The 16,920-nt window shown below is 53.7% G+C and overlaps 1 protein-coding gene across 5 annotated transcripts in view; it reads right to left on the bottom strand.

The window, feature by feature from the left end:
* Positions 1-2,763: 2,763 nt before the first annotated feature.
* ZDHHC14 (zinc finger DHHC-type containing 14) overlaps positions 2,764-16,920 on the bottom strand; it is a 170,306-nt gene continuing 156,149 nt past the window's right edge. For 2 of the 5 annotated variants that reach the window (XM_023758212.1, XM_023758214.1), the window contains exons 6-9: positions 11,964-12,064; positions 10,987-11,096; positions 9,917-10,019; positions 2,764-4,011 (exon numbers count right to left, since the gene is read on the bottom strand). In XM_023758212.1, coding sequence (XP_023613980.1) covers positions 3,613-4,011; positions 9,917-10,019; positions 10,987-11,096; positions 11,964-12,064 — 713 coding nt within the window. In that variant the 3' untranslated portion in view covers positions 2,764-3,612. Of the gene's footprint in view, positions 4,012-9,916; positions 10,020-10,986; positions 11,097-11,963; positions 12,067-16,920 lie in introns of all 5 variants that reach the window. The other 3 variants (XM_023758213.1, XM_006093877.3, XM_006093878.3) reach the window with 3 other exon arrangements.

Below are 16,920 nucleotides of genomic sequence, written 5' to 3'. Positions count from 1 at the left end.
TAAAATGGGGTTCACATCTTGTTTTGAACCCCAGTCAGTATCCTAAACACGACAGGCGAAGACTGCAGTGCATAGAGGGGTGGGCACAGCCCTGGGAAGCACCCAAAAGGTCTGTTCCTGGGTGCCCTGCTGGACCAGGACGGGTATCTGGCACTTTGCTGGCACAGGGTGGATATCTGCCATCATTCTCACAGGCTGACAGTTCCATTTAAAAGCTGGAACGAGCATTTTTCATGTGGGTACAGCGTGGGCGCGCACATACACACACACACACACACACACTCATACTCACACACAAGCCGGGCCAGTTCTCCCAGGCACACGGCGACGTGTCATCGCGCCCTCTCAGACGCAGGCTCTTGGCTCCCTGCAGCGTCCGTCCTGGGAGAGCAGGGCTTTCAGGCTAAATTCAGTGCCTGGGAAGCCTGCGTGCTTGGAGTGCTTCTGGGAGAACAGAAGCAGATGAATTTTTAAACAGGAAAAAGAGCGTGGATGTGTGTTTGATAATGGTCCAGGCTTTAATAGCACGGTAAAACGTTTATCTCATTTTTTTCTTTCTTAGCTAGCATGCAATCAATCTGTAACACACTGACAGAGCTGAGGAAGACCAAGGTCTGCTCAGCCACAGCTAGATGCAACCACTCAACATTTAAAGAGACAGACCAGTTCATGGGAAAGGCAAGCTCATCAATCGCCAGGCAAGCCACTGTTCCGAGACCATCCCTGACCGGAGGAAGGAGGGAGCTCCCGGAACACGTGGCCCATGCGGAGGGCCCTCCGTTCTTCCCCAGCCAGAGGAAAGGGCGGTGGTACCTCTCTGGTTTGGGGTTTTAAGAAGCAACCTGTCTTAGCAAATTGGCTCATTAAGTTAATCTCCCTCCTGGACCCCAAATAGACTTGATTCATTTCACCAGACTTCCCAACCCCCTCGTGGATAAAGGATGTGGGTCCAGGGAACGGGGTCCAGGCTGGGATGGAAGACTGACAAGAAATATGAAGGAAATGTTCATCATGTCAAGACCAATGGATAATGGCCCTTGCTGCTTGGGTTTTCTCATACTGAGATGAAAAGAAGGGCTGGTTGTGGGAAATCAGGAAACGCTGAATTAGAACATGTGAGGAAGGAGAGGACCCCAAAGGCCCCGTCTCTGTGTTCCAGATAAAGAAGTTGGGACGGACAGGGCCATGCCGGTACCAGAGTGAGACAGAATCACCCGCTTTCTCCCAGGGCCAGCTCTCTCCCAGTCTCCGGGGAGCAGATGGAAGGAGGTGAAGAGCAGAGCGGGAGGCGAGTGTGAAGGCAGGCAGGGGGCTGTCGTTTTTTGCTCACGGGCAGTGTGTACAGGGGAACCCCTGTGCACTGATGACCGTGAGGTTGATTAAGGAGGGGACACTGTTCCCCTTATTCTAAATTCCCAGTGTGTACAAGTAGTTAGGAGGTCCAGAAACGAAATCATGCCACCCTGGCTAAGTAGCTCAGTGGGTTGGGGCATCGTCATGATATATCAAGGTTGTGGGTTCGATCCCCACTCAGGGCACATACAAGAATCAATCAGTGAGTGCATGATTGGGTGAAGCTGTTTTTCTCTCCTTTCCTCTCTCTCTCTAAAATCATAAAAAAATTAAAAATAATAGCTACACATACTCTACCTTCGCATTTTCTATTCACATATACAGTAGGAAACATAGGGATGGTTCGAAGATACCAGGACCCAAGAACTCTGGTTATTTTCAGCACAATTTTTTGACCTACAAAGAACTGGCTTTATCCCAGATGAGACTTGACATAGTACTTTTGTCTTTTATCCTTTTTTCCCCTTTTATATAAAATGGCAGCTCTTTCTCAGACGAAACAGCCCTTTTCCATGAATTCAAACCTTTGGGGACCTCCTGCATCACTGATCAATGCATCTTGCCTTTCATGTGGTTGCAGGGGCCTGAGCAGAGCATGATGTGCAGCTTGAGTCGGTTTGGCTGTGGGATTTATCACCTGAGGAGAAGCAGGGACAGTCCGCCGAGTCCCTGCGGCTGCCCCCAAAGGGACTTACTCCTGAAGTCCAAAGCCAGGTGAGAAATGGGCGTGAATGGAGGGTAATTTTCTTAACTCCATTCTGATTAGTGTCTAGGGAAGAACGATGATCTGCATGGTCTCAGACCACACTGTAAGCCGGTGTCTCCTCCCACTGCGATGCCTTTACTAGGATGGCAGGTTACCCTTCTGAGCGCTGGTGCCTCATTCGCAGGAGGCAGGGCGGGGAAGGCGGCCCACAGCACACCATGTGCCTGAACGGCCGCTCCCCTCCACGTGCCAGAGATATAAACTGCCGCAGGATAACCTGCGAACGCAGAGCATGTTCCGCTAAAACTATGTCAGAAAGAGACGATGAAAGAAAAGAAAAAAGAAAAATGACAGGAAGCCCTAGCTGGTTTGGCTCAGTGGATAGAGCGTCGGCCTATGGACCGAAGGGACCCAGATTCGATTCCGGACAAGGGCACATGCCCGGGTTGCGGGCTCGATTCCCAGTAGGGGGTGTGCAGGAGGCAGCCCATCCATGATTCCCTCTCATCATTCATCTTTGAAGCCAATAAAAAAATATATTTTAAAAAATGACAAGAAGCTGCTCTCTTACATACCCTACAATTCAACGGCTTGATTTTGGCCATTTGGGGACCACTCCTCACTAGGGATACTTCGATAACAACAAACTCTCCACAGCCACAGGAACCCTGTCATTTACGCTGTTAAGGATAACTTCACGCAGATCCAAAATAACAGAGGGCGTCATTTATTGGCTGTCCACAGGAAGTCTGGTCACACAAGGAGGTGTGGTGGGTGTGGCACAACACAAAACCTCGGTTAACTACTGAACAGGTTAACTGATTCTCCATTTGCTAACCCCCCAGCAGTCCTCTGCGGCCCAGGCACCACGGACCCGGGTACAATTAAGCTGAATGAACTGGCGATGGGTGGCATTGTCCATTCGTCTTGGTTCCTCTCCCACCATCTTCCCATGAAACAGGACTTGGAAATTCACAAAATTAAAGGAAGAAGGCAGCGCTTCCGTCTGCAGACCATCACCACCGTGAACGGACGAGCGTGGCATGCAGGCTCACATCTGGTTGTTTTTGTCCTTTCGACTTTTTTTTTTAAAAAAATTAACAAATGGAATAGCATGTCTATTTCAAATATTAGTAGCATAACAAAGAAGTGCAATTTCAGTCTGGCCACCAGTCTCGCAAGCCTTCTGTGTGTCTGTCCCGAGAGTGGCAGCAGACAGTGCGACTGACATCCGGGCACGTCCTGTCCCTTGGGCCTCTGATCACAGACCCCAGGTTCCCCCATCCCCACGCCCTCCCCGTTCCAAAGGCCTGACAATAGCGACTTCCCTGTTTTCACCGTCATCAAAGCGGTCGGGGTGGGGAGAAATGCCAATCACACCAAGCTGGGAGCATCTGGGCCGCTCGCCTCTGCGGGAGAGGGGATCCATGCGCTCGGCAGCGGTCCCCGTGCGCAGGGCCTGAATCCTCGCCACCACGGCCCTGAGTCACCAGAAAGTTGCTGCGGGGAGCAGTCTGTCGGCCCCCACTGCCTGCAGTCCGGCCGGGCCGCGGTCACACGGAGCTGAGCTTCACCAGGCCGCGCACCGAGTCCTCGTGCAGCGCATCCTGGCTGGCCAGGCCCAGCACGTGCGCGGTGCGGCTGTGGGCCAGGGGGCTGCCGGCCAGCAGCCGGGGCGGCGAGGGCGCCTCCTCCGGGGTCAGGAACTGGTGGCCCACGTGCTCCTCTTTCAGGGGCAGTATGTCTGTGAGCCCGGCCTCGGCGGAGAGGTTGGGCATGGAGGAGGGTGGCGTGGGCTGCCCGAGCGTCAGGCTGGCACAGGGCGTGCCCAGGCCCGGCTTCCCCGACAGGTGCAGCTCGTCGCTGGCGAGGCTGGGCTCGCTCTGCAGCAGGGGCGTGGCCGCGGCCTGCAAAACGAATTTGGTGCTCTGAATGCACTGGTCTTGGTCGCACTGGAGCAGGAGGGAGCCAGCAAAGAGAAGCCCAGACGAGATGGCATGGGGTTGGGGGGGGGAGGGGTCAGGGGGGCAGAGGGAGGGCAGGGTGCGAGAGAAAGAGAAACCCGTTAGTGACACCTCAGTCAGCAGGGCAGGGAGCGTGTGCAGCAGCTGGTTTCACTTGGAGACACCCAGCACATGGTAAACACCAACACCAACACCTGGGAAAGCTGCTCCAGCTCACAGCCCCCACAGGTGCCCAGGGAGTAGGGGGCAGCCTCGGCCTGCCATGCTCCTGGCCCCGGTTCACAGACAGGACCTCACTTCAAACAATCCCACCCAAGCATCATAGGACTGTCCACTGGAAACTTACATAATCTTATTAACCAACTAGAGGCCCAGTTCACGGATTTGTGCACGGGTGGGGTCCCTTGGCCTGGCCGGCCGTCAGGGCCAATTGGGGCCGATCAGGGCCAGCCGGGGGGAGGGACTGCAGGAGGTTGGCTGGCTGCAGGAGGTTGCCTGTGGGAGCACACTGACCACCAGAGGGCAGCTCCTGTGTTGAGTGTCTGGCCCCTGGTGGTCAGTGCACGTCAGAGACCTGGGCCCACTCCTGCACACACCCAGGGGCGCTTCCCGTGGCCACACTGATGACTCGTTAAAACTGTAACAAATCTGCACTCAGCCTCATGGCCAGGACCCTAATGAAAAGCTCTCTGGTTTACCCGGGGGAAAACTTAAGGACTTAAAAATGTGAAAATAAAAATGTAGCCTAAAGCATTTCATTAAAAGTATCCATCCGTGGGCACAATTACTGGAACCACGGATCTAAGTCTCAAAATCCTGCGTGCATTCCATAACTTTGGAAACGGTTTGCCCTTCCACTGATTTCTGCTGGAAGACCACGCCCCCGGGGGCCTGGGGCCAGGCGCCTCCCGCAGCAGCGCCCACGGGAGGCGCCTGCTGGCTCCAGACCGGCCACCGGGATGGACACCATGATTCTATTAGACTCCGACCAAGGACAGTGCAACGACTGCCCAGCAGGGTTTATCATCCTCGTCATATTAACTTTGCACGTTCTCAACATCTCCTTCTCGGAAGAAGCTCAATGATTAGGGAATATGTGAATTTTTTTAAAGGTCAGAGCTTTTCCTCGTTTTGCACAACCTTCATGGTTGTAAATCCCATTGGAGAAGTTCGAGGGAGAAAACGGCCAACACTTCAGGGTTCCTGTGGCGACGGCCCAGGGAAAGGTGTCCTTATGCCTCGTCCTTCCTACCTCTGCGTCTCATTCTTATTTGCCCATTTCTTGTTGATCTTTCCACTTGACGGCTTTCCCTCAGTCCCACTGATTCTCTTCTCTTTCCCGCCCACCTGTGTCCTTTCCCTCCCACTTCTCTTTTTCTTCTCTTCCCACCCCTCTCTCCTCTCACCTTGATCTTATTATATCCACCCCCCTCCTTTCCTGGTGTTTCCTGTCTTCATCCAGTAGAGGGAGACATCACTGCTCAATAGTTTCTCTCCCAAGTCACCCAGCTCGGCAGGATTTATTTCTATCCCAGAAGCCATTGGGAGTATTTTAATGTATCCAACCAGTTATATACTCTGGGGAAATAACAAGCCCCAGGATATTGGACAACGACAATGCATTACTCTGAACAGGAAACCGAGAAACTCGTGTTTTCATTCCAAAACAACCCCTTTACAAGTTCCTGTTTATCAAATATAGGGTGAACCACATGAAATCGCCCTTTCTTTTGGTTAAAAATCACCCCCATGCTGAGTCCTGACAGAACAGAAGTGGGATCACTCGTGAGCCTGTTTATGAAAAGCGCCCCCTGTTGGCAGCATAACACGGGTACGTCTGCGCGCCAGGGCGCTGGCCGGACCTGCAGGAAGTCACTGTGGTGGCCGCAGATTTACTGCCCCAACGCAGCGCGTTTTACTTGCAGAGAGATTTATGGCTTCGGGTGCTCGAATGTTACAAATCAGAAGCACCCCAGAGATCATTTACTTTCTGTTTCTGCAGATTTTCAAATAAAATCGCTCATGTTGGAAGACGTTTCATTTTACCCTGACTTCGTGTCTGCAGTGACCCTCAGACACAGACTACATGCGTGCGCTTTCTACATGGTCTTTATACACATTAAGAATGAATGAAATTACTTACTTAGTTTGCTCCAATTCTGTCAAAGTATTAATGCTGGGCATTGTTCATTTCTGCCTGCCTAGGGCGCTGTGTTCTGGGTCTCATGAATGCTCACTTACAGTTATAAAAACACTACAAACTTTAAAACCTACCTAAAATGTAGGCTGGGAGGAGAGCTTCCTTTTTATTCTTCTATTAACATTACCATTTAAATCTGCTTAAGTTGTACTGTTCTACAATATTTGATTTTTCAGATTATGCATGAAGAGTTCTCTTGATTTACTAGTTGAGTAAATCATCTCACTGCTAGGTTTAGCCTTGTTTTGATATTGGATTAAGGGGATTTAGAAATCAGGTTAAGTAAATATATCAAATGATCTTCTAAAAAAAACAAAAAGAAATCCCAACAACTAGGAACTATCTTTGTGGTTAGCATGTGATCCCAAAGGAACTTTGTAGCTACATAAACTGTGACCCGGACGCTATTCACAACTTAAAGTTATTTGACAATAGGTTTAAACATAAACTATGACCCAGGTGCTAGACAGAACTGAAATTGACCATCAAATGAGATACACTAAGAACTGGGCCACGAGTGATGTCACCACTGTGTGCACATGCGCAGAACTTCAATACGGGGTAACAATGAGAGCCAATCGTGGGGAGAACAGGTGCTCAGGTGGCACTGAGGGGTCTGGAATCTCACAGGTGCTCACACGACAGAGGCTCTCCTGGCTGCACCACCATTTCAATGCTTTAGAGGCCACCTCGGTGCTTCCCTATACTTTCCTCCTTGGGACTCTGTCGTAGAGGGAGGGCTGCTTAGGCACCACATACCTATCCCCAGCCACAAATCTGAGAGATGGTAAGTTAACAGTGCATTGTCCTGTTTTGAGGAAATAAATAAGACCTCAGTGTTGACTTGGATGCCAGGGCTCTCTAATTAGATTTGCCTATCCTTTCTATGCCTCAATATCATTGTGCTTCTCTAAGACCTAAAGCCTTTACCTCTCATTCCTAAAATAGCACCTATTTCCCCAGAAGCGCTTTTCCTATCATCCAGGAAGTACCTTCGGATCTGGACTTTGGTCCTAAAATAAAATAATGTGTTCATTTCCTTCCTCTGCTAAATCGAATGCCTCCCAACATCCCTCCTTCAAGGAAAGGTCTGGCTAGAGTGCTCACGCCCCAAGGCTAATGCAGCATTATTATCCGCAGAGTGGGTAACAAAACTGTGCGTCTGGGCTTGTGGCAGTGCCGGCTGCAACGTGTCCTCCAATCACAGAGACAGGCTTCTGTTCAAGGGATGATACATAACCGATACTGGACTAGCATCCCTCTGTATATGGGGGGAGGGGTGTATAAAACTGCCCCCAATAAGTGAGATAAACGATTTCCCATAAGGCAAACAGACAAAGGGAGACTGCAATCCTGAGAGAAGGGAACTCACAAGGCGAGGCCCACAGTCAGCCAGCTCTTCCGTTGGGGAAACATCCCCAACCAGGATGCCGGCTCAGGTCTGAGCAGGGCCCAGCAGCTCTGCGGAGTGGGGCAAGCAGAGCTCAGAGTGTCAGGAAGCTGAAGCAGCTGGGTCACAGGGCAGGCCCTGGAGAAGAGGATGCTGTGCAGAGAGGGGGAACCAGCAGTCCTCGTGGGGTCCCCCACGCGTCTGTGGCCACAGGCTCTGGTGCGCATGTGCAGTCTCCCCCTGGCAGAGGCTGACAAGACAGCAGCTGCAGTGGGGCTGAGAGAGGGACACAGATACTAGAGGGCGAAAGAAGTAGTGCTGGGGGCCACTGACCTCATGAACACGGCCAACACCTTGCTAACGGCCCTGCAATCCAGCGATCCAGCGAGGGCCTAGGGAAGCTGTGCCTTAGGAGCAAGAATCATGCCCTACAGTGAGACCCTGGAAAGTTCAAGGTGATTAGCGAGTAGCTGAACTGCTTGCTAGAATGAGAATCAACAGTCTTCTAACGAAGATAACAAAATCCAGAGTCTCTACACTATTGTCCAAAATACGCAGTATTCAATACAATGTCAACAGACTTTCAGAGACAGGAAAATGTGATCTGGAGTCCAGAAAAAAAGCGGTCACCAGACACCAAACCCACGACAGCCCGATGTCCTTATCAGGTAACGACGTTAAGCTTCCCACCCCCGGCTCTTCCCCACCCAGTTACCTCCATTGTTGCCCAGTTGCTCAGAGTGGATACCATTGAGCTGGCTGGTCTTGCAGCCCATGGCTATGAGGGAAATAATAATAAAAGAATAATAGCTAATCCTTACACAGTACTTATCGGTGCTAGGCAAGATGTTAAGTGCTTTGTGTACATCAACTCACTCCTCATAGAAACCCTGGATGAAATAGTCCCCTGGATGAAAATTCTGAGAGGTTAAGTGACTTGTCAAGGTCACTTCTCTAGTAAGTGACAACCGTCTGACTCTTCACACACATAGTCCCCCCTCCCGGCTTTGAGGGGGGCTGAGGGAAGGCCTGTTTAAGCCTGTGGCTGGCACTGGGAGGATGTCGCTGCACACCTGTCACGGCTGGAACTTCCGGTCCAGGGCGGTGCTGTAGACCGGCTCCAGAGTGACCCCTGAGATTTTAACGTTTCTCTCTGACAGTGTCGTTCCTAAGGGCCACTTGTGTGGGCGAGAGCAGACAGAACAAAATGTCCCGGATCACATGGGGGGCGTGGCAAGGACTGATGTGTACACACTTTCTTCCAAAGAAGAGGAATCATTAGCAAAGCAAAGCAAAGCAAAACAACACAACACAAACGAAACACCACTCCCGACAAACAAACATAGCAAGGCTGCTGGGGCCTCGCCTCCCTGTCGGTAAACACCGCAGACGGAGGCCACGGGCCGAGCGTCTCCCTGAGCCCCAGTGGTCGGAGGCTGCGCCTTCCCCTCAGTTCTCTGTGCTCAGAAGCCAGGGCCCGGGAGCCTCAGGCCTGGAAAGGCCTGTCAATCACGGGAGCTCTGCTGTGGGTGACTCAGGGCCACGGAGGGCAACAGCGCCACGAGGCCCCACGCCCAGTCCCTTTCAGAAACAGGGAACTTCTTCAGGGAATCTGGTCCAGATAAAGCTGGGATTCCCGGTGCCCGCGGAAAGCCCCCCGCCCCGCCCACAAGTCTGCCACCCAGAAACAAAGCCCGCCTGTCCATGCGCGGCCACACCTGCAGCCCCTTGGAGAGGCTCCCTCAGCCTTCGCTGGGAGAGAGTGAACCCTGGTCTGATTATTCGCACTCAGGTGTGGTGGTGGGTCTAAGATTTGGCTGAAAGTGGGGAACTGGCAGTGCCATCCATGGCACACTAAAGTGGGGTGGGATCAGAACAGACTGAGCAGAGGGACAGAATGGGGCCTGGGCGCCCTCCAGCCACCCAGCCCTGCCGAGGGCAGCTGGATCCCGTCCCCCCAATGACACTGTGGCCTGTGCAAGGGGACTTTCCATCACCAGGTGCCACAGCTGTTTCTGGAAGAGATGTTGTGTGTCCTTTCCCTTCACAACCCCTAACACACCCGTCACTCGGCGGCCACAACCCCTTCCCCTTGCCCAAGCCTCCCAGTCCCTGGTGCCCAGGAAGCTTTGAAGGTGCGCCTGGTCTACGGGGGCCTGGTCTAGGGGTGCCTCGTCTAGGGGCGCCTGGTCTAGGGGTGCCCGGTCTAGGGGTGCCCGGTCTAGGGGCGCCTGGTGTAACTGGGTTAGCGAGCACAGAAGCGTAAGACCCTTCCAGGGTGTCGCCCTGCAGGCAGCTCCTACCATGTCGCTCTGTGAGGCGGTGGCTCCGTACGTGGCCAGCCCGTTGGAGGGCGCGGCTGGCTGAGGCGTGTCAGGCTGGACGTACCCTCTTCTGTCAATGAGGCTACAAGAGAGAACAAAGCAGAACAGGAGGAGAGTGAGTAGAAAGCCGAAGACGCCATCAACACTGTTTATTTCTACTTGGGGGGGGGGTCCCTCTTTCTGTGCAGGGAGCTGAATGTGGGTCTGCAGCTGTCGCTGGGAAACGGGAACACCCCCCCCCCTCACCCCACCATGAGCACATTGTCATACCGGGTAGGAATGTCTTAGAGGCAACTCCAGTGCATGGTCCTGGGCACACAGCTACTGCCACTGTTAACGTCATTGTCGTATCATCACCACGACCGCCACTGCTTCAGGCCGCACACATCGGCCTCTAACTATTTTGGCACTGACCTTCTATACAACTCACTCTAACTCAGTTCTACAGGTTTTCTAATTGCTTCCTGCATCGTGTCCTGGTTCCCTTGCTGTGCTAATGACAGCTCCCTGCTCCCCACTGACCCACAACAATAATTCATGAGGTCACATGCCTCAGTTTCCCTATTTGACCCTGAGGGGATTTTCCCCAAACTTGACACAAATTCATTGGAAGAATCAAGAAGGTGTCAAGTGCAACACAACAAACAGCCAGGTCTCTATGGTCTCTATTTCACTGAGGCCGTGCCCCTGTGGCACCAGAGGACGGTGTGGCCTAATCCACCCGCAGCAGCCACATCTCTTCCCAGTGGGGACTGTGCTCCCTCATCTAAGGCGTGTTCTAGGGCGTGTGCTAAGGCGTGTTCTAGGGCTTGTGCTAGGGTGTGTGCTAAGGCGTGTTCTAGGGCGTGTGCTAAGGCGTGTTCTAGGGCTTGTGCTAGGGCGTGTGCTAAGGCGTGTTCTAGGGCGTGTGCTAAGGCGTGTTCTAGGGCGTGTGCTAAGGCGTGTTCTAGGGCGTGTGCTAAGGCGTGTTCTAGGGCTTGTGCTAGGGTGTGTGCTAAGGCATGTGTTTTCAGAGTCTGGTGAGGAGCACCCTGCTTTCTGAACCTCACCTTGGAGAGACGGGCCCACACAGCGCAACACAGCAGTTCGTGAAGATGTTTCCGTAGCTGTAGGGGTTGTAATTTTCTTTACCTCTTTTATTTGACCAAGATCCTTTAATCTGAAAGAAGACAGTAACACAGCATCCTTCACACCAATGCCACAGTTGGAGCGACTGGACCACGGGAAGTCCGTGGGAACGCAAATCATCTTCCCTCCGTCTTCGGCGGGGAATGGAGACGCTGCTCTCAAGGGAAACTGGCATTTGTGCCCAACTTGGGAACACCCCCAACAGCAGGCAGACTAGGGAGAACGCATTCTCTGGGGACGAGCTCTTATTTCTGCTACGTAGCGCCAGAGGCCGCTCACACGAGCCACGCGATCCGGTCACGCTCACGTTCAGTGCTGAAACAGCCACCAAGTGAACGGCAGCGGGAGGGGTACCGTGGCCCCTGATTGCCAGTTTAGAGCCCGTCTGAATTTGGCCTCAACGTGTTGCCAAAGTAACTGTGCAGATTCTAAGAGTCATAGTCACCAAATTAAATAACTGTTCATATTCTTGCATCTCAGCGGTGCTGGTTTTCTCGAGCCTCTACGGCAAGTGGAGCGATTCGGAGACATGGACTGATACTTAGAGCAGAGAGGAAAATGAAGAAGCATTTTCCAACAGAACATTTCTTGTTTTGCTGTCCCCTCTCCATCCGCATGAAGTAGAGGCAGGTAACCCTGCCCAAAGGTTAAACTTTGGGTCTGGCCAATCCCCAGAGCAGACGTGGAGACGTTAGCTAGGAGGCAGGCTCCACGTTCACCTGCGATGCCACCTGCCCTGTCTCTCCTTGGGCTTGGTGGCGAGGGGCTCACATAACCACTGAAGAGGAACAGGACAGACCCTGGCTCCTAACCTCTTCTTTCCCTCCCGGCCCCCCGCCCGTCAGCTTGGTTCCCAAACACAAAAGCACAGCGCCAGCCCCGCGCTGAAGGAACTCACGTCTTCATTGGTCGTCTGGTTGGAGCTGATGAGATACGTGTGGAAGCCCAGGAGCCCGACGATGGACCAGACGGAGAAGAAGCACACCACGGCCTCCAGCACGGTGACCGAGTCAAGGACGGGAACTGGGGGATGGAGCTCTCGAGTGCCCGGGGGCTGCGGTGGCTGGAGGCGTGGACGGGACACCACAGACACTCACTTAGGCCTCGAGTCTATCTAGCCTCCCCTGGTGAGTTCCCTACCCGGAGGGGCACCTGGGACAGGCCCTCCCCCACATCCTCCCGCCACCTGCACAGTAAATGACGGATGGGCTCCCTGCACGCGACCTGCTGCCTTCTTCACGGCCTCGGACTGTCCTCCCTGCCCGACCTCCTCGCCTTTTCCTGGTGACTCACACTGTGCAGCCACCGACAGCTGCACCGGAAAGCGAGCGGCTGGAGCTGGCAGCGGCCCCCGCCTTTGCCTTCGCGGGAAGGACTCCACATTGAACATCACTTCAAGCACAGACTCATTTTGGCTACTGAGCACCGAGGGCTGTGGTGCCAACAGGTTTCTCCCCGGCCTGAGGGCGAGGCTGTGGGGGACTTGGGGTGACCGTGGGTGGCTGTACCAGGTGGGGTTGTCCTCAGGGCTCTCCCTGGGCAGCCCTCCCACACCTGGGTGCTGCCTGCTCCCACCTGCACGTGGGCTTCTCAACCAGCGGGGGCATTTCGCAGACTGGCTCGGGGTGAGGGTCACTTTATTTGGGGACGCTCCCCCCGCCCCTCAGCCAGGCCTGACAGCGAAGGCTGGGAGCCCTGGAGGCTCACCGGTGTTGGGTGATGGGCAGATCCGCAGGTGTTACAGCCGCAGCAGGAGGAGGCTGCGTTCTTCAACAGAACAGATCATCGCCAAGGGTGGGGCAACGTGAAAAGACTAGAGGATTTTTCTGTCCCACAAATGTTTATAAAATTCTATTTACAAGATACAGATGTTTCTCGGGGAAAAAATAATTCTCATAGGCCTGGGAGTTTCAGTCTGCACCATGCATCCCCAATAATGAATCACAGGCCAGAGAAAAGAAATACTCAGGCTTCCTGATGCTCCCACGCGTGGAAGCCACAGGTCGTGCTGTGACAGAAACACTGATTTTCTTCAGGATTGGAGGTAATTCCCCTTTAGACCAGAGACATGCATACACTCCCCAGGGCAGCGCCATGACCTGCCACGTCACAGTGACTGCGTGCCCGCCGGGGACGGGGCTGCCTGGGGAACAGGAGAAATGAGGGGTCCAGCCTGCTAACCCACTGTCAGCATCAGGACACGCCGCTGGGCTGCTCCGGGAGAGGCGGACACCGCTTCCCTTCTCCAAGGTCTGAACCTCGAAGCTGCGAGCTCACAGAGAGGCAGCCCTGAGTCAGGAGGACCTCTTGGGGGGAGTGTCCCCGGGCGGGTTGGCCGAGGGGGACAGGCGGGTCCTCTGGAGTCTAGACTGCCAGCACACGATGTCCCGGTGGCCCCGCTGCCCTCACGGAGGAAGGAGGAGAGGAAAACCAAGGTGGTGTTTCGGAAAAGCAGATAGACGTGGCTGGTAGGGGGTAAACATGCACGGGTAGGAGGGTTAGTGGGGGAATAGAGATGCAGAGAGGTGGACCCCTCCCCACCCATGTTTGTCTGCTTTTCCCTGGGCAGCCCTGCAACCCCTTCCTTTCTCCCAGGGCTGCCCCGGTGACAAATGGTTACGGTGGGGGGCCTGGTGTGCACCTGGGGACACGTGGACAGCGGCCTATGTGCCGAAGATGGTCTCATTCTCACTGCCTTCCGACAGGTCACTCTCGCAGGTGCCCCTTCTAACCCCATCGGCCACCCAAGAGGGGCAGCCCGCTGGGAGCCATGCCCCCATGTGTGAGAGCAGAGGCGGAGTAGAGGCCAGGGGCCGGCAGCTGGGAAACTGGGTGTCCAGGGAGGTGACGCTGACAAGGAATCTGCAGAGGCTGGCGGTCAAGCCAGGAGACAGACACATGAAACCAGCCAAGAAATGGTCGAGGTGGAAAAGAGAGAATAAAAAACGGAAGCAAAGACTTTTCACCGAACAACACGTGACGAGCTGACCTCAGAAGTGCTCCGTGTCCCCAGAAGTTTACTTCCAGGGCGGCCGACGGCCATGCCCAATACACACAACATTCCTGTGTGCGAACCATGGGAAACTGCGAGTGGGGGTGAGGGACAGCGGCGAGGGTGGCTGCCGCCCAGATCCTGTCCCTCTGCAAAGCCGCCTCTATCGCCACCCCACAGGCAGGCACTGTTTTCCGGTGGATGTGGAACATTAAAGGTTTAACGCAACAACAAAATATGCAGCTTTCTATATTAGTATCTCGTGCCTTAGAAACGTTTTATAAATAGCAGAAGGCAGTCTCCCCATCAGCTCACTGTGGTGTCAAAATGACACGATGCAAGGTGGGGTGTAGACCACGGCCCCCTCCAGCTCCTCCCACAGCTGCTCTGAAGGGAAATCACCACCTTTCCTGCCATGGCTGGCCTCACGGGCACGTGCCAGGTGCCGGCCAAAGGCTTCACAGGGACGCACTTAACCCTCAGATCAACCCAGTGAGCAGCACAATTCCCACTTGACACCGAGGGAAACTGAGGCAGGAAGCAGTTAAGAATTTGCTTAAGCAACAGCAGAGCTAGGCTTTGAACCCTGGGTGTGGCTCTTCTAGTGGGACGCCCTGTGGGCTGGCTCCTCTCTTCGTTCTGCTGGGGCAGGCGGCTCCGGCTCAGTCCCCCCTCTGCTGGGGAGTCCCTGTCAGGGTCCTGAACTGGTGGCCTCTGCAGGAGCCGGCCCTGCACACTCACCCTGACTGCGGCACTGACACCTGACGACACACCTGCTCCCTGACTCTCACAGACGCTGTCTATGCCAGAATAAGAATGATATGAATTTCTCTGAAATGTATAAAAACCCATGGACTGATTTTTAAAAAAAGAGAAATGAGAGGAAACGTGCCAACTCAGAAAAAATGCACACAAACAACAAACGCATTTTTTCTTATAACTTCAGGCGGCTTACAAACTCCCCTGATGCAGGTCCACGGACACACACTGACCCCACGGGAAGATGTCCTGGTTTGTTCTAACCCTTCCGTTTTACAGACCAGAAGCCGAGGCTCAGAGTCCTCAAGCCACTTAGCAGAGCTCACAGAGCAGTTCACGGTGAAACAGAGCTAGAACGTGGTCTCCCAGACTTCTGGGGGGAAAGAGAACCTCCCCAAGGCCACCAACAAAGACACACCGACCAATGGCCCCGGAGGGTCCGTCCTACCCATCACACGGACATCCTCACTACGAGCAGGACTTCGTGTTCTTCTCAGCACATCAGGACCCGGCAGAACTAAAGCATGCTCTTCTGGAATACACATTCATGATGCAGCAACGCCACTCACCACTTCTCAACAGCGTCACTCCACACACAGGGGCATTCTCCTCCAAAACAAGTATTTCCACAGGAAACAACCGCCAGGACAGGGGGCCGTTGGCAGTCACCACTGCCGGGGGGACAGGGGTTGGTGACACACATGAAATATTAGAGGGCTGCCGAAACCGGTTTGGCTCAGTGGATAGAGCGTCGGCCTGCGGACTGAAAGGTCCCGGGTTCGATTCCGGTCAAGGGCATGTACCTGGGTTGCGGACACATCCCCAGTAGGAGATGTGCAGGAGGCAGCTGATCGATGTTCCTCTCTCATCGATGTTTCTAACTCTCTATCTCTCTCCCTTCCTCTCTGTAAAAAATCAATAAAATATATTTAAAAAAAAAAAGAAATATTAGAGGGCTTTTTAGTGAAAAAGCCCAGCCCCTCACTTTTAAGCATGGACATGCTCCTGAAATCCTCCTTTACTTGCAGAAAGAGTAAAGAAGACGAGGGCTGGGAGCGGCGCCCGGACGCCCACTCGCCCTCCTGCTCTGCCCCTCGGGCACGGGCAGCTCTGCCGTCGCATTTGCCTGACCCTCGCTCTCGCCTCTCGTTTTCTCTGGGGAGAGAAATGGGGGTTTTGTCAGACTCTTCTGTGTTGGCTGAGGAGCTGCCCTGGGATATTTTGGCTTCAGTGTTAGGTCACCTTTTTCCAGGCCGGAGCCTGGCATGACAGTGGTCAGGAGATGCCACAAAACCAGTGGGACCGAATCAGCAGGAGCAAAGCTACAAGGATAATAATCCCTGTAAACTGTGCTGGTTCAGTCTTCATGGGGCCTCTGTTACCATTTTCAACTTGAACTCAGGGAAGGAAAGATCGATCGATCTATCTATCTATCTATCTATCTATCTATAAATCTATCATCTTCTTAAGTGTCTGTGTGTATAAACATACATATTTTTTTACCCATCCTTTTTTGTCTCTCATCCTGTCTCTCCTGAATTAACAGAAAGGGCAGAACAGGGGAGGGAGGTCAGCGATGTAGACTCAGAAGTGACCAGGCAGCTAGTCAGCTGCATGAGGCCTGAGGGGCAGACAGAACAAGGGCCTCCCCAAGGATGCCCAACCCCTGGCACCTGAGAGCACATTACCTACCAGTCAAAAGGGAGTCTGTGGATTGTAGGTATCGACCTTGAGATGGGAGGTTACCCAGAATGATGAGGGTGGGGCCCGTCTGCAAAGGCAGGGAGGTTCTGGCTGAGGTCAGAGCGATGGCAGAAGGGAAGGAAGGAGAGATTCAAGGTGTGAGAGGGACCTGATCCGCTGTTGCTGGCTTTGCAGAGAAAAGGAGCCGTGAGTCAGGGAATGCATCAAGGAATGGGGACCTGTTCTGTTCCCCAGCAATTCAGCCAGCCCCGCGTGAGCCTGGGAGAGACGCTCCCCAGGGCCTTCAGGTAAGCGTCCAGGTTGGACAACACCTGGATTTCAGCCTGTGGGACCCAGAGCAGGATCCAGTCGAGCCCACTGGACTCTGACCTGCAGGGCTGTGTGACAATACATTCGTGCT

Source organism: Myotis lucifugus, unplaced genomic scaffold (assembly GCF_000147115.1).
Source record: "Myotis lucifugus unplaced genomic scaffold, Myoluc2.0 scaffold_125, whole genome shotgun sequence".
Lineage (NCBI taxonomy): Eukaryota > Metazoa > Chordata > Mammalia > Chiroptera > Vespertilionidae > Myotis > Myotis lucifugus.
Note: the sequence above shows the minus strand (reverse complement) of the source record. Positions and strands in the feature narration are given on the sequence as shown.